Source organism: Ascidiella aspersa, chromosome 2 (assembly GCF_963924565.1).
Source record: "Ascidiella aspersa chromosome 2, kaAscAspe10.2, whole genome shotgun sequence".
In the NCBI taxonomy this organism is placed as follows: Eukaryota; Metazoa; Chordata; class Ascidiacea; order Phlebobranchia; family Ascidiidae; genus Ascidiella; species Ascidiella aspersa.
In genome coordinates, this window is record NC_139448.1 from 22,707,502 (window position 1) to 22,725,303 (window position 17,802).

General features: G+C 34.1%; 1 protein-coding gene across 1 annotated transcript in view; it reads right to left on the minus strand.

Annotated features, from left to right (window-relative positions):
• LOC146164343 (integrin alpha-1-like) overlaps positions 1–17,802 on the minus strand; it is a 63,915-nt gene that overhangs the window by 27,545 nt on the left and 18,568 nt on the right. Inside the window, exons 4-17 of the mRNA XM_083382225.1 lie at positions 13,848–13,950; positions 10,822–10,925; positions 9,336–9,655; positions 9,150–9,258; positions 3,419–3,516; positions 2,506–2,629; positions 2,274–2,438; positions 1,580–1,702; positions 1,407–1,527; positions 1,075–1,265; positions 927–1,003; positions 743–820; positions 622–673; positions 393–485 (exon numbers count right to left, since the gene is read on the minus strand). Coding sequence (XP_083238351.1) covers positions 393–485; positions 622–673; positions 743–820; positions 927–1,003; positions 1,075–1,265; positions 1,407–1,527; positions 1,580–1,702; positions 2,274–2,438; positions 2,506–2,629; positions 3,419–3,516; positions 9,150–9,258; positions 9,336–9,655; positions 10,822–10,925; positions 13,848–13,950 — 1,758 coding nt within the window. The remainder of the gene's footprint in view (positions 1–392; positions 486–621; positions 674–742; positions 821–926; positions 1,004–1,074; positions 1,266–1,406; positions 1,528–1,579; positions 1,703–2,273; positions 2,439–2,505; positions 2,630–3,418; positions 3,517–9,149; positions 9,259–9,335; positions 9,656–10,821; positions 10,926–13,847; positions 13,951–17,802) is intronic.

Below are 17,802 nucleotides of genomic sequence, written 5' to 3' on the forward strand. Positions count from 1 at the left end.
CAGTGACATGGTGAACAATGGTAGTGGAAAACGTATTTTCTTAAATCGTTTGAAAGCATTTGTTGCAACCTAACAGTGTGAGTAGGCCTTTTCTGCACAACTAAAAGTCAATACCGAAACAAATCGGATCCGACACGTGGTCTGAGAGTTGCACTATCAAACCATTCGACCTAAATAACGGTAGGTTCGGACCTCAAATATGCCATATGGTAAAAGCCAAACATGTGATTGTGCATCCATCGTATTGAAATGTGAAATTACGGTCGGCTACACTTGATCGAAACAATTAAAGTTTGAGGACCGCTAAATAACAATAGGCCTAACGCGTTTCCTTCTCAATTAAACCAAACTTTTTAAACTTGTTTGGACAACATGATAATTTAACTACGTACCAAAGTAACTGTTTCCAAGTGAAACTTTTTCTACGAATGCTTGCTTTAATTGGCGCAGCGTAGGAATGACGTATTGATCCATTTTAGATGATTCTACGAAATATATAGTACAGTTATTTAGCATGTTGGCATAAGCTTTAAAAGGTTATTTGTTTTGAAACTATGCCAATTTTAGATTGAATGTTTTAAGTACCTAAACGTGAAAATGTGTATTAGTTTTGAATCATACCATTTTTTTGTTGTAAGACCGATTCAGCCCCTGACCCAACTATTTCCATATTCTAAAAACATAAATTAATTGGATAATAAAAATTACACAGGATTTAAGAAGACAAGTTTCTCCAAATTACCAGCACGTTGGTTGAATCGTGGCGAATGACATTTCCAAAAGAATCGTAACACCCAGGTGATCCCATTAACAAACTTTCCTGTAAGCGATAAACATCTAAAAACTCTTATATAGATAAACAAGGAAACACGCTAAAATGTTTAAACATATCCAAGACTAAACGAAAAGATCTATAAATCTCTTACGCCAAAATACCCCGCTGAAAATCCAGTTTGACATTGTTGTAGTTGATCGCTAGTATTGTTTGCAGATAACGTGAAACCTAATAAAAAATATTTGATAATTCCCATGTTGTTTGGCCTGTTATAGTTAAATAAAATATATGATTTTTACCAGTTTCCAGTTTTCCAATTGAAACAGAACTGCGTAATTTATCCCTAATTTTCTCTAATTCTGAAAACTTTTTTACGGCAAAGAAGTTTTTTTTATTTCCGGTAATCTGTACGAGTTCAGACTCGAGGTACCTTGCGACTCCAACAGCTAGGATAGTAACATTGCGTTTCCGTAACAGCGACGTCTGAGCCCTGCGAAACCGTAAATTGTTAGGATAAGAAACTACAGAACATTTTGGCGTTGTCGATTTGTAATATTGCTTTTTTATTAATTGTCGTGTCGCTTTTAAAAAATAAGCAGTTGTGTTAACTTATTGATTTTACTGCACTTACTTTAAAAGTTTTCGATCTTTTTTCGTTGTGGCACCGTCCGTTAACAAAATTATAATTTTTTTTGCATCGACTCTTGCGTTTTTCCCAAACAGCATTTGGTTAGCCGTTTTAAAGGCAGTGCCTTTAAAAAAAATGTTAAAAATAGGTACATAGTGAGCAAATAAGTCCCATACCTGTGTATGTTTGTCCTGCTTCATAAGGTAGTTCTTTCAAAATGTTTACCATATATTTCATTTTATTTTCTCCATCGTTACCAAACTTTTTAAACCCGAAATCGATTACAACTCGCGTGTAACCTGTCGATAAAATTACCATTTAAGGCAGGGGTCGGGAACCTAAAACCCGACTATTTTTGGTTGTATTTTCATGAGAGCCGTATTATATTTCTCAACAATTGTTTAGGTTGGCAAACATATTAATTAGAACTGGTTCGTTTATCAAAAGCCAACATGGTAAGCGCGAAAAAATACATTGGATAAGTTTGTAAATCTTTGATTACGCCCTTTGGATGCAACGGGATTTTTTTCAAATCGGTTAACAGTCACGAAAAGACAAATAGGATTCGCGCGAAACACGGAAAAGTTGTTATTAGACGAGGTTTAAAGTAAAAGAAATACAGTTTAAAAAGGGACAGGGCCGCTTGCAGTTTTATTCAAGTGATGATAAGAAAGAAATAGTTCAGATTTATCTGCGAGCAAGATTACATCAATAAAAGAGCCATATGGCGTCATCAAAAGAGCCATACATGGCTCGCGAGCCATAGTATCCGACGTAACACAGCCTGAATGCACTTTTTTGTTTTTTTTTACAAAATTTTGACATAAAAAACTATTTTAAAATACGGAATTAAAATTTATCACGACATACCCGGATTACTGTACACTACGACCCCCACATCTTGTTGGGATACTCCTAACGTAAATCCTCTAACAATATTTCGGAGCCATCGCTTAACTTTTTGAAAGTTGCACTGATTTACGCTGCCAGATTGGTCGACCAGAAACACGATGTCGATCTTTCCACGTATGCACTCTAAAATTTCCAAGACGATTTAACAAAGCAATGTAAGAAACTACAAATATTGCTAGATAATTTTTACCTTGGGGTATTGGTGCGTACTTGTTGACATCCAATACGCGAGTTGCGTTGGCATAAACTTCGTAGCAAACTCCACTTACTTCTTTGGCGTGACCACAGTTTTGTTGCCATAAAGGGCCACAAGTCTGGACATGAAACAAAAACAAAAGTTAACATTCAAATAAACATAGTTTTGAACAATCAGTATCTGCAACAGAAGAATACAGGTGCAAATTTATAGTATATTACTTTAGTTGGCATACGTTCAGCAAGTTTGCTGACATAAGTTCTCAATTTTCTTTAAAATTATAGCAGTTGAATGAATGTTTAAAACAGACAATTATTGAAAATCACCCGACAATAATTACCTATACCGAAACGCAGGAAACTTTTTATTCCTGGAACGCATGAATATTTTTAGTGGTAGCGTCACAAATTTACGTCATAATAAGAAATCGAGAGTGCTTAAAATCTTAGTTTAAATACATCCAACGAGTCGTCGAAAAAGCATTAGCGCGACGAGAAAATTCGTTTATGACGTTTAAGTTAGATTTTGAGAAGGACGTAACAACGCAAAAGACCCCTGAAAAAAATCGCACATTGCTCGATATAAGGGTAATAATTTTTTTGCAATAACGTAAATAAAACAGGACAACAAAATTATTTGTAGGATTACCTGGTGAGAAAAGATATTTTTATTTTAATGGTTCTTTTACCGGAGTAAATGTCACGGTCGGGCTTACTTTCACCACTTCTTATATTACCATACCAAAGATGACATATTACACCCACACATTTCATGATAGGTAAAGGGATTCGGATAATTTTAGTTATTTAGGCCTATCAAAGAATATAAACAGTTTCGTTCTTAGTGTTCGTATTGCGACGCAATATTTAAAAATTGATCGTAATTTTCATCAGTGACCGGAACTTACAGCAAGGAAAATGCTATCGTTTTGTTTCCCACTTTTTGTCTCCAAGTGCAATCCGATTGACTGCTCGCTTTCTATCTCATTCAAGTTGGTTATCTCCTCTAACAAAAAATATCAGCCTATTAATATGTAAAACAAAGTTGTTAATGTTAGATAGAAACTGATAATATTCACTTTTCCTGCGAAAAAATTAGAAACAAGTGATTTGAAAAAGCCGCCATTTTAGATTTTCAAAACTCAAAGTTGTTATTAAATTGCGTATAAGAAGCCTTTTTGAGAAATATGACTTATTTATTCTCCTCAAATGCTTTTTATGTCTGGAGATTAGGCCTTTTTCGTATCGTCACTTTTGTGCTTATTGGAACTTAACTGAAAAAGTAAAATTTTAAGTCATTGCAGTTTCTTGCATTTTATCTGTGAAATGACTTTCAGCAAGACATAAGTTATAAATAGGGCGATTATTTTTTGACCAAAAAATGAGAAATTTTGACTCAAAAAATTGAAATTTTGGCAAATTTTTGACCTATTAGAAATTCATGAATTTAAACAACATATTTTTGTTTAAAAGTATTGCATTAGTGTCTTGGCGTCCTCAAACACAAGTTTTTGATGTTCGGCTGACTATACCGGTCGAACACAAATCAGTTATTTTTCGGGTTTATGCAAATGCTTATAGTTGATATTAGTCATTTTTAAAATACATTGATATTTTTGACATTTTTAAATACAAGAAAACTAACAAAGAGCTAGGTATCATAATAGAAAATAGGATAGTTGCAAGTCACAAGCAAAAAAAGACAACAAATGCTGTTCGAAAAATTTGTCCAAATTAGAGAAAAAAACTAATGCATAATTCTGCCAGTTCGCGTCACAGGCTATGCTATAACGTATATTGCTCTAATGAAGATATAATACAGTTAAACTGTCGTTAAATATAACTCAAAACTAACTTTTTTTGGTAAAATTTTAACTGAAAGACTATTTAGTTTCGTAAACGATTTATGTAAATTTTTTGTCGACTTTGACTTTAACTAATTTTGACAAAATTTGACCTGACGTGTAAATTTAGACGTTTTTTGACAAGTCAAAAAATAATTGCCCTAGTTATAAACAAACACCATGGTTGGGGCGTTTAAAGGTACAGTGGAATGAGTTGTTTATTTATTTGTACTAGTTGTTTTTTGTCTAATGCTTGGTGGTCCAACTATAATTTGTTGGTCGGTTAACAGATTATGGCCGTGGACACACAGAAAAGGTGAACATATTACAGGACGCCTTTACGTTGGTCTTTGAAGAGTATTTACATGTATTTAAGTTTTGCATTAAATATCAAATGGTGGGTTTAAGGCAGGGGTCGGCAACCTACGGCCCGCGGGCCGGATATGTAATTCATCCGGCCCGCCGCCTCTTGGACAAACTGGACACGACTCCATTTCTAATACTTTTTGACTATTTTAACTAAACGTAAATGCGAAAAATTTTCGCAATTCGCGCGAATGTTCTTTCTACGTCCGTTTTTATTTACGTTCTGATGCTGTTTTTTAACTAGATCAGCGCCTCTTTACCGTTGCGCCGTGGAAGGCTGCCAAGTGCGTTGCGGACAATCGCAAAACGTATTCAAAAATATTGGACATAAATTTTTAAATATTATTTTTGTGAAAATGTAATAAAAAAAACAAAAAAAATCGCGCACGCTTCGCTCGCTAGGTCTTCCACGATTTAAATGCTTAACAGACACTAAAATACATTAACTGTTAAATTATTGCGTTTTTTCAAATTAGTTTTTAACACATTTTTGCATTAGTAGTTTGGATGACGACGTATGGACTCGAATGTCAAACCAAGCAAACGCTTTTCATGCGCTTTGCGCCAACACTGTACCTTCCTAAAAGTAATTAAGCGCGTTTTTAGAATGCAAAAAAATCCAAGGCCCGCCTAAATTACAGTTGTTTTAAAATTGTAATAACACGAAATCTCAGTTAACATATGTTGTGCGGCCCGCAGACACCTTTCTGAGTTTGGTTTTGGCCCGCGACTTACGACATATTGGTTAGTCTATTTTAGCCTTAATCCCAAATTTTACAATGATGTAATCAGATCAAACTAAGAGTAAAAACAATTATATAAAGCACTGAAAAGTGTCAATACGTAGAGCAGACGACGCAGAGATATGCGTTAGCTGCGCAAAGCTGGTGGAGGCTTGGTGTAAATATAGGCTGAGTGTATGCCTGCATGCTGTGTAAAATTGCGTCAGAAAATCTAAATTTACAAGTTAACGTTATAGGCAACATTTTTTTACAATGCTTTGCTTAAATGTAAGCCCCTTGTAGGTGCTGTTGTAGAGATGTGAGGCTAGCTACATTGTATTGCTTTTTGCTCTTTGCGCTGTTTCGATTGCTTTTATTTTTTCTTAGTCTGATGAAGCACAGTTGTTCGAAAGTTTTGCAATGTTGAATTTAATTTATCGTCGGACAGTGAAACTTGATCTGACAGGTTTTGATTTTAGTCTGTCGAGTTAGGTCTTATTCCGTCATAGATATTATTGCGCATTTGGTTTTATTAAAAGTTCATCCTAATAATACAATGGCCTTATTTTTATAGTTAAAACTCCCAGACTTAGAGCTAGTGTTGCTTTATAAGCACTATTTTAAATTGAAATGAGAAAATTAATACGAAATATAAACACCCGCAAAAACGCTCAAACAATTGCCAACATTCCAATTGGTATATATGCTTTGTAAGTCGATGTTTCTGACAAGACAGTTTACTGTTAATGTAAAATATTGGTTTACTAACCAAGGCTTAATAAATTATATTGTTCCGCTTGGATGTTAATTCGTAAACTGTGTTAAAATTATTAGACAATAAACAACTAGCACAATTAAAAAAAGAACAAATTTCACTGTAACGTCAAACTCACACATCTAGTGGTCGTTTTCAATTTATTTGAATCTTACTGGAAGTCATATCACAGAGAAAATGAGAGAAACTAACATGACAGAAAGTTTCACGTTTTCAGTTAAGCTCAAATGAGCACAAGAGTAACCGTTCGAAAAATAACATATCTCGAGACATAGAAAGCTAGGTGAAAACCATTAAATCAGTAAATGCGTTATTGGCTGTAAGGTATTTTCAACCCGCTACCCAAGTTTGAAATTTGCACTACTGTCCACGGATCTCTTTTGGGCTCCACTTTTACAGCTGAAAGAATCCTTTTTTGCCAACGTTAACTCCCGCTACGCGCGAATCTTTTGTTGATTTTTTTAGCACAAAGTCTCTTTGAGTACCATCGAAGGTATACCGGCCCTATTTAATTACAATTTTGTTAACTTACAGATAAACGATTAAAGTTATCCCATGTTCGAACTATTTTTTATCCACGTTTTATAAATGGGAACAGGCTAGCAACAGGGCGACTCGAACTTTTTTGCGTGAATCTATAATGCTTTTGCAGTATTGCCGTTGTAATGTGTGTCGTCACATTTTTTCAAACACGATAACGCAATAATTAAATTTTGCGCTGGACATTACAGCCTTACAACTGTAGAGTAAATGACCTCACAACAATTTTGTCAAAATCAGCTTGATATAAATCAATGTGTCGAGCAAGAGCAATTTGTTGTGTGCCCAATGCAAAAAGCCTCCTGAATCACAGTTTGGCCAATTCAACCAAACAAACTCTTTTTTTTCGCGCTTCGCGCGACCAACAACACAATTCACTATTTTCATGTTGCCTCACTGATATTTAGTTGAAAAATGCCGAATTGCTTTTCGTAGGGGGGCGCAATACATAGGAAAAATACCAAAGGGGGGCGCGGCTGAAAAAAGTTTAACAACCACTGGTATAAACGATAAAAAAAATTATCGCGCCTTCTGAAAGTGTTCCAGTTACTTATATTCTTTGTGGCCGTAAGCTGGTGCAGCTACGACTCCGAATCTCTCCAATTTGTATAATCTTTTAAATAGTTCATCCAATTTTATCGCGTTTTGTACAAATCTAATGAAAGGTCTACAGTACACTATCCTCAACAAATAATCCCACGTAAGTTATATTAGAATCACAAGTCCAATGAAAGGAAGTTAATTTTTTTCACTTTTAGAAAGCAATTCGAGCGAAGCGGCTGAATGCCACCATTGGACTAATAAATACTAATGGAATTTTAGATAAATCCGCTTTTCATAAATATAAAAATTATGTGAATTAACCAAAAATGTTGGCTAATTTAAACAACCTATAGCCTCACTATGCAGTATAGCCTCTTTAGGTAAAGTAGACCATATCAACCCTGCTTAAAATCATTATATACGGATAATTATGTTTTGGAGAAAGTTGGCCATGAACCGGCTCTCCTAACTTTTTGACTTTCAAGAACCGATTCTAACAACCGGTTTGCGCAAACCTGTGCGAACCGGTTGAATTCCACCAATACTATTACATCTGACGAGCAAATACCGAACCTATTATACTAGAAAAATGTTCGGCCAAAAACAATTTTTGTGGGGTCGTAATTAACAATAGTACTATAGAGTCATAAGTTATTCGGGGCAAACAAGTAGCAACCGAACGATGATAAAACAAGTATAAAAAACGGCTTACTACCCAGGCTAGGCCAGGTAGGTATACCTATTATAGTGACAATGACGTAGCAACCCACAGTTAAAAAACCGAAGTTATACGAATAGAATTGTTTTTTAAATTACCAGAATTTTCGCGTCACTTGAAAATCTCTTTTGAGCGTACGTTGCTTAACGTGAAAAATATACACTGGCGTGAAATCATATATTGCACCAAAATTAGACATTGTTTTCAAAGAGATGCTTTAAAATGCTGCCGGCGAAAACTTATAAAAGAGTTCGATTGTCAAGCAACATTATTTCACGAAGAATAAAACACTTGTCTTCAGCTTTGAAAGATTTACAGTTCGAGAACACTTTTGTTTCAAAAAAGTATAAACTATCTGTATTTTGTGTATTTAAGTTAAATAATCTAGAAACAGAACTGAGAAAACTCAGTTGATTGCTTTAATGCCATTTATAAAGGATACCAATTTGGTAAACCAATAATTGATTTGTGAAGAAAGCTCTGTTCTTTTCTGCCTTGTTCAAAAAACTTGAATTAAATTACATTCTCCAAAGGCCATTAGAAAACATAGTCAAAACAACTACGTTAAATTGACAGAAGTTGACTTTAGTGTTTGAACTAAACACATTTCATTAGTTTCACGCACTTTTTGATTCGATCCACGCTCTAAACACGCAAATTATTTATATCTGGGCAAAATGTGTTAATTCTACTTCCCTAAATTTTCGGTAACAACTTTAGAAGGGTAGGCCTACTTAATTTATTTGGTATCAATAAATTAAGCGATTTTTACCTAAAAAGGGCAGCTCACTGATGCGATACGCTACGTTTAATAAAGCATTGTTTCCTGAAAACTATTTGACGAGTTTTTGCTGTCTGATAACAAATTTATCCAACGATCGGTGTCAAACTCCGAAAATATATTGTGCTATTTGCATCTCTTTCAAGGAAACTTTTGTAGTGTGCTGCGAATTATAAAATTTGTTTGAAACATTAAGAACCATCGACTTGAAATGGCCGTTATGAAAATGTTAGCTTTATTTTAAAAGTCCAGCACGTATGACGAACACTAACAGTTTTCTAAAATTTATTTTACAAGGCTAATTATTGCTGTTAAGCTCATGCTTATATTTCTCTATATATGTCACTTACCGCTACAAGGAAGATTTGAAACAGAAATGTCCGCCAGTACGATATCACTTGTTCCGGGAATTCTGAATTTTCTTCGTTTATTGTTATAAACTGTTGCTTCAAAGATCAACTTTCACAAAAATAGTTATTTTTTTTCACTTATATTCGGTAATATAACAGTAAAAAACAACAGTATAAACTACATACATGATAGTTTCCTTCAACTGGTGAAGTGATGTTTATTTCTACGTGATCCCAGTATCTACTTGCATTTCGCTTCGTACCATCAAATAGAAACAGTTGGGTTTGGGAACCGTTTAATGGTCGTGATTCATCCATCAGCAAAACCTTCAACTTACGTTTACAGTTATGACAAGCAGAAAAAGCATAGTAGCAAAAGCGTAAACATTGTGTTAAACTCTTCCATTTTCTGATTTTCGGTGAAACCAGTATGTACTTTTTACTAGCTCCAAGGTGATTGAAATCCTTTCCATTAAAGACATTGGAATCCGCGTTGAGGTACTTGTCTAAAGAAGTGTCATAGAATTGTGCTGGAATGTATTAGGGGATAGGAACAAATTTTCTTAACTGTTTAAAACTTTAGCTACTTTAGACTGGTATTTCACTATTTTATGTAGGCTACATCGGTCCCGTTTATTTTTCAAATGTATGTTAGAACCGAACCGGGCAGGCTGGCTTATTCTTTTCGCTTATCGTATTGCAGCGAACAAGCTACATCAAACGTTTTTGCGTTAGAACGAAAACATGACTGAAAGTCGACGCGCACCGATACTACCACTTGTTATCGGGTTTTGGCTTCTATCTATATTAACGGACATCCCTAACTGTAAGCTATTTTTCGAGCAAGGAAGGAATGTTGATTGGTATCAATTATCAACATTGAATATTTATTTTGGTCGGTCTTAAATACACGTATTCTTTCAAATTACCATTGTTTTATTTTGTAGACGGGTTACCAAGACTTTGTTCTTTTAACACCTCTACTTTTTTGTATTTCGATTAAACGACAAATCTGCCGGTTACACCTTCCGACACTTGTGCGGCCAAGTGCTGGGGTTTTCTTAATAATAATTCTTAATTCCCGTGTTTCTATCTTACTTACTTCACGGCGCACCCTAATGTCCTGGCGGCTCTCCTAGCGAGCAAAACAAGCTCTAATTTTAGTTGAATAAGACCAGCTTTTCTCTTAAAATGCTGGCATGTTTGTATTTATACGTCTCACAGTTGCTTTATTTTAAATTACTGTGCGATGAACGAGAAATTTAAAGTAATAAAAAATATATGATATGCATTTAAAAAAAAATTTTTTTCTACTTGCCCACGGCGCACCTGGCAGCATTCCATGGCGCACTAAAAAAGCATTTAGAAACGCTGTTTTAACCTTATTAACTATTTATATACTCGGTAATAGGCGACTAGTGTACTCCTTTTTTTGCCAATCATTGCTAAAAATTTTATTTGCTATCAGAGAAAGGACGAGTACAGATACTACCATTGGCATCGAGTATCGGCTCCGATATGAGCCCAAACCAGAGAAGGTGGGACTAGTTTGATATCTCTGGGACCTGTGCAGTTTAGAAGTGGGTCTAACAGTCAAGAGTGTGTGTACGTACATGCTCTAGTATAGTAATTGAACAAAAAATGCTAAATAATGCCATTCAGTACTACTCACCATTAACGGTGTACGATGGCGGACCTGATATCCTTTTGCACCCAGAACAACTTTGGTTCCGAATTTGAAACTTATTTCCTCGTACTTTTTTAAACATACCTGACCTATCAATTTAATGTTAAAACAAGTTCAAATAAACATGATGTGTGTTTTATTGACGTGTATTTGTTTTTTACAAGTTTATTTGTTAAACCTGTTTAGTATCACCTATCCAGTATAACTCGCTTAAAATCATACAACAGCAAAATATACCAACACAATAACAGTGGTGGATCCAGCATTGTTGTTTGGTGGTCGTGAAATATAAGTAGACAGTAAAAGGTTTTTGAGACGACATTAGGGGAAAGATGCCTGTGATGGTAAATTATAACAATGATTTTTAATAATACCAAGCTTACTTAATACCTTTGACATAAATGCTCGTTCAACACATATAACTCTTAAGTCTGAATCAAGCTTTTTAACTTTTTGTTAAATTGCCTAAATTGTTAGAAACCAAAGTTTCAAACGACGAGGCAATATGATCTGCAAGTTGGGACAGAAAGAATCTGTTATTTAAAATTGATCCATGTTAACCACAAGGAATAAAACACATTAACTTAACTGCTACAACAAATAACTTTATAACCAACCAGTTTAAAACAATTTCACTGTATATTTTGTGGTAAACAAAAATTTTGATTTATTGGGACGAATGCAAATTTACTTGGATAAGTCATGAGTTGGGCGATGATTTTTTGACCTAAAAAATGTTACAAGCGAAAAAGACAGCAAATACTGTTTGTCCAAATCAGAGATAAAGAGCTATATGATACAAAAATGAAGTTCATGCTGAGTCTAATGCGATAAACTAGGCCTGAGTGGTTAATTCAGCAAGCTTGCGTTTACTAATGAAGATATAATACAGTTAAAATGTCATTGAATGTAACTCAAAACTGTGGGTTTTTTTAACTGGACGACAGTTTCAGATCTAGCTGAATATAGTTTTTTTAATTTTGTAAATGATTTATGTGCATTTTAAAATGATTTTGACTTGAAATAATTTTGACCTAACAAGTAAATTTTGACAAAATTAGTCAAAAAATAATCGCTCGACTCATATGCGACTCTTTTGGAATTTTAGGCGTGTGTCAATTTTTTACCTTGGCTAAACTGTATCCAGTATATATTCTGCCTATGTAAAATAGCTCACATCACACATGACACAAGTCAAATCTTTTCTGTGTGCCTGTTTCTTATTGTACTGAATTTTAATAATTAATTTTTTCTAACTTTAACAGGGGTGTAAAATCTTATTATATGGTTAGTGGGAATGCATTAAATGCTTTACAACATAAACCAGAAGTATAATTTTAAGCAACTGTATTAAAGTTTTTCTGGTTAAAACTTGTGAAACCTATAACGAAAATGATAGCTCCTTATTAAAATGGACATAACTTGTATCATTTTCAAATGCAACAGTTGTCTCCTTGGTATTGTTATGTATTCTGTTTATTTCATTATTAACCCATAAAACCCCTAAAATCTTTTAGTGTTATTCCGGGTTGCCAACTTTTTGTTTTGCAGCTTTAAGTTAAAAACATTAAATCATCTTCATTATACTAACACCAAATAAAGTGACATTTATGTAAGTAACCTGTAATCCGAATAAATACCAATCCAATTTTTCAGTAGGCCATGTTAAGGATATTAATAAATAGCAATATATTAAAATGCAGCTGCCATAATAACCACCTGGAAGTAATTTCTACAACCTAGGGATCTGCAAACCCCAAGTTAGTAACCACTTATATAAAGTATAAATGATCATTAAATAAGTTGCTTTCATCACAGAAACTTAAAACGTAGATGCCAAAATTATAGTTAGTTACATATAAAGCAGGGCTGCGGACTCGGTTGAAAACAACCCGAGGGGCCCCTGACAAATTTACTGCAGTTGCGTTGGCCAACTCCATAGTCCATATCAGGTACTTTTTTTTACTAGGTTTATCAGAACTGATGGGTTGCAAACTAAACATTCTGCTTCCCATTTAAATTCTACCATTTCTGAAGCATGGATATTTTACTTGTATTGCATTGTGAATATACATTTTCTCTTAGAAGTAAATTTAAGATAAAAAAACTCAGCTCGAATCTTTAAAAGAGATCGTGTTTATTATAACAATATACAGCGGCTTAGCCAGATAAAAAAAATTGTGTGTAGCCAAAGAATTATACTTTAAAGTTTTAAATAACTCAACAAGTGTGTTTCCACAGTAAGTTTAGCGGCAGGCAAATAATGTTTACCTGCAACTCCCTATTTAATAAAGAAAAATATATAATCTTACTTGTTTAGGGTTTGACACATTTAACTTTAACTTGCAGTACAAAAGTGAAAATACATGCTGAATAAAAGTTTCGAACTAAGCTTGCTAAAATAGAACGCAATATGTAAAAACTATTTTCAAAATCGAAAAGAAAATTATTAAAAAGCCAAACTTGGTAGTGTGTGATGTAACAATGAACAGTATTTGCACTCTATGTGAATATTTGAGCTATTTATTAAACAGTACAAATATATAAACAAATTTTGGTATTAACAAATATCGTTTTGGACATTGTAAATGTATTAGCCATATATTTTAACATTACAGTTAAATCCAGGACATATAAGCAGATTTTGCCATTTCTCCCTGACGCAGATTTCAACACTAAATTCCCCGACATGTCAGGGAAAATCCTGACGTATTGCAACCCTAATCTAGGGTCACCTTCCCCTACAAGGGTTCATCCGAACGTGTTGTCAGTAAGAAGTAAACTTGTAAACACCATTTAGTCCGCTTATTTTGCAAAAGTTTTAGTTTGGATAGATTTTACTTACTTTACAATACAAAAGCCACTCAGTCAAATAACTCGATTTAAGTAAAGCACAAACAAATTGCTTTGACTGAATACATTTGGTATAAAATGCAAAAAGGGTAGTATGAAAATAAAAGTGTGTAAACATAACACCCACTTTGAAAATATTTTTATCAGGTCACACTTACCTGTTTGTCAAAGTCCAGTTGAAATCGCTGGTATGATGATTGGTAAATCCACAAAACCCAAACAATGACATATCACATGAATCTAGCGCCATGGCGGACACTTCTAAACGGTAGATTTATTTTAGGCTAAAGTTAGCAGAGAGCATCTTCATAGCTATGGAACCAATCCACCATATTTTATTTATATGTGTTAAAGATGTAATAATTACGCTTGTTTGCAATCAAGGAAGCAAGTAGGCTGGCAGAATCTTGCCTGCCTTCTGGTGACAAGCATTTTTGGCGAAAATTCTCCAAAATTGTCACACAGTGAAGTGCAACATCCATAGTATGCATAATATCTCTTGGCTGAATAGATATGCTTCAGAGACACAACCATAGCTAAAAGAGGCCGAAGTTTCTAAGCGCAAATTTGTTTTGCGTTTACAGAATTAAAACAGCCAAAAATATAGTTTAAGCCTTAGATGGGACAGCATGGCCATCCTCGTTATTCTCATGCGCATTGTCAAATCTAGTAAAACAGTAAAACTGAAAATACGCAACAGTTCCATCAAAATTTACTACTTTTTAAACTAAAAAACAATCTATATGCCAAACACTGGCTTTTCCCTGCTAAACAACGTTGCTTTCGCGACTTTTTGCAGAATGACACAAAAATAAATATTTCCACTTTTGTGCATAAAGTTCCTACACATTCAGTATTTTAAAAAAATATTGGATTGAATAAGTGTAGAACAAGCACACGCTCGATCTTTTTAAAAAAATAAAAATTTGTTGTATTTTTTTGACCAAATCTTTGGTTTACTGTCTGATTCTTCGGCCGACATAGTCGCCAGCTTTCTGCCATACTGCATGCATGTAGCTTCAGTACTGCAAGCATGTAGCTTCAAATAGGTTTGTCTGATAAAAATCGTTATGCGACCAAGGAGTCTTAAACCAAGGAGTTATACCAAACCAAAACCGGAGTTTTATGAATCGGTTTAGCGCTATTTTACTCCAACCCCTATAGGGAAGAATTTTAAGGTATCAAGGGAGGATTTAGAATTTGTGTAGGAAAACGTATTTATGTTTTTTAAATTAACAGTGTTTGTAATAGTGATGCAAAAACTATTTTTTTGTTAAATATTTAATTAGGGCAAGGGGCATTCTCGGCATGTTCATTTACCTGTCATTGCCCTTGACCTGTTACTTCTAGTTCAGTGGTTCTTAACCTTTTTTCAGCCGCGCCCCCCTTTGGTAATTTTCTCATGCCTTGTGCCCCCCCCTATAAAAATATTTCTACATTTTGCAATTAAATATCACTGAGAAAACAGGAAAATAGTGAAGGGTGTCGTTGGTCGCACGAAGCGCGAAAAATTTTGAGTTTTATTTGGTCGAATTGGCTAAACTGCAACCGAAGAGGCGTTTTGCATTGGGCACTCAACAAATTGCGCGAGCTCTAAAAATTGATTTTATCGAGTTGATTTTGACAAACGTGTTGCGAGGGCATTTACTCCACAGTTGTAAGAGTTATGATGTCGAGCGCAAAAATGTCAAGCGCAAATATTAAACATTGCGTTATCGTGTTTCAAAAGATGTAACGACACACAATACAACGGCAATATAGCAAAAACAATATAGTTTCGCGCAAAAAAAGTTTGACTACCCCTGTTACTATAGCCTGTTATCATATATAAAATATGGATGGAATATAGTCCGAAAGGGTGATAGCTTTTATCGTTTATCTATAAGTTAATTTAATAGGGCGGTGATAGCGTTGATTTTCTAAAAGGGAATTAGAAGATTGGCGCGCAGCGCGAAAATTTTTGCAGTTTTTATGTTAAAGTTGGCAAAAAACAGAGTTTGTATGTAGGAATTATGCCTAACCCAAACGAAACCATTAAAATCACTGCAAAAAGTTAAAATATTGAAGTCGAGCTCGCGTCCCCCTTAGAATTCCTTGGCGCCCCCCCGGTTAACAACCGCTGTTCTAGTTAAACCAAAATTCCATACAGCTATTAGGTCAATGCCCTTAAAACTCGTTTGAAATTGTCTTGTTGTTTTGCCCAAATTATTCAATTATATATTATGTCAAACAATAGGCTAATCTTTATCCCAATACGTCATAAACATTCTAAATCAGTTAACTGAAATTGTGCTGTAAGCCTGTAACCATACAAATAAATATTTTTTTGCTTTTCAGAAATAGACAAATTAATGTTACAAAGAACAGCAAGGTACAAACATAGCTAGATCGTATGCAGTAATACGAATTCAAACCAAATAAAGAACATTTTAGTTGTGGTAAAATTCGCATAATTATGCATTTTGGAGGAAGTTATAAGCAAAACCTACTATAAAACCTAAACAATACAGGCCTGTTTAGCAAGCGAGACAAAATTTATGACTAAAATGTACAGTTAATTATCCTTTTGTCACATTGTGCTTAGCATATATTTACTATGATAGCATATATATATATATATATATTTGTTAAGATATTATTCAGAGATGTTCATTACTAATAATGAGGTACTTGTAATTTTAGGTAGGTTATTCTGTCTTTTGTATTGACATTTTTACAGATATATTTATGAAAGTGGTATTGAGTTTGAATAGTGGTTAAATTGGTGCACTATCTGTCCCTGAATATTATAAACGCTTACAACAGGTCAGCCATATCAAAGTTATTCCTTCTATGGATTTCAACAGCTGAAGGTACTTTTTGAACTTTAATATTAATAAATACCAACCTACCTTAGCATGCGTGGAACCATTATTTCGTATTACTAAATAAATAAAAAGGCTTATTAAGCAGTTAATGCCTATTAAGTAGGTGTATTAAACATTTTAATTTTTAAAAGACACATGTTTGTTTAAATATGCTATTGTTACAAAAACATTTAAAAGCTTGCATGCAAATTGTTAATTTTGAAATTAGCATAAATTTGGTACAGTCATATATTACAAAAAAATAAAGTAAAGGTCACAAAACTCTTTCCTTAGTAATTACTTAAAAATCAACCTAACCCAAACCAATACAAAAAGTGGTGTACCTTGATTTTTAAAAGGCGTTTATTTGGCCACATATTAGCAAAGGTCTTTATTGCCTTACATTCTCAAAAAAAGTCTGGGTTTCCCGCAATTTGTGATATAAGAATGTTAAGTTGGCGCAAAACACAAAATTGTTTTTTATTATGTTGCTAAAATTGACAAAAAAAGAGATTGTGGAGAGGGTGGCATACCATACTGTTCTGACTAAACATAGGCAAAAATCAGCCGCAATAAGTAGCAAATATTCTCCCAAAAAGACACACAGTAGCCCAAAAGTTCGCGTTGCGCAAAAGCATGAACCATTTTTTTAAGTAACTTATTTAAACATCTATTATTTTGATGTAAAGCATAGGGCACCAGGAATGCAAAATTAACAACCAACGTAACATGACATCAATAAAATAATTACAAAAAGTTGAATACTGGAGTAAAGCTCGTCGGTTTAAATTTCGCGCCATTTAATTACGATGCTGAAACAGATCAAATTTCCATCCGGCTCAAAACTTAATTCGATCTTAAGAAACGTGCATGTAAACGGGCTTTTCGACATCTTGGCAAAACAGTAATGGAATGTACCTATAGCTATAACCCGATCCAAAGCATTGTTTTCTTTGGCGCAAAAAGACATGTTGGTAAAAAAAATAAAGTTACTTAAATTAATAGTTTACAACTTTACACTTTTTAATAGAACACATAAACAGTGAATATAGGCTCTGAATTAGGCTACACAAATACACCGTACCGCACTAACTTTGACAAGCCGTAGGCCCATAAACGTCGATCCAAAACCTTCGAATCCTCGATTTTATAAAAATTACGACTGTCTTTGGAAATTTGCATAGCCAAATCGGATAAATTAGTGTCAATATTGTGTTAAGTGTTTGATGGCTTTAAGCAACATGTGATAGTTTCGAAGTCAACAGCC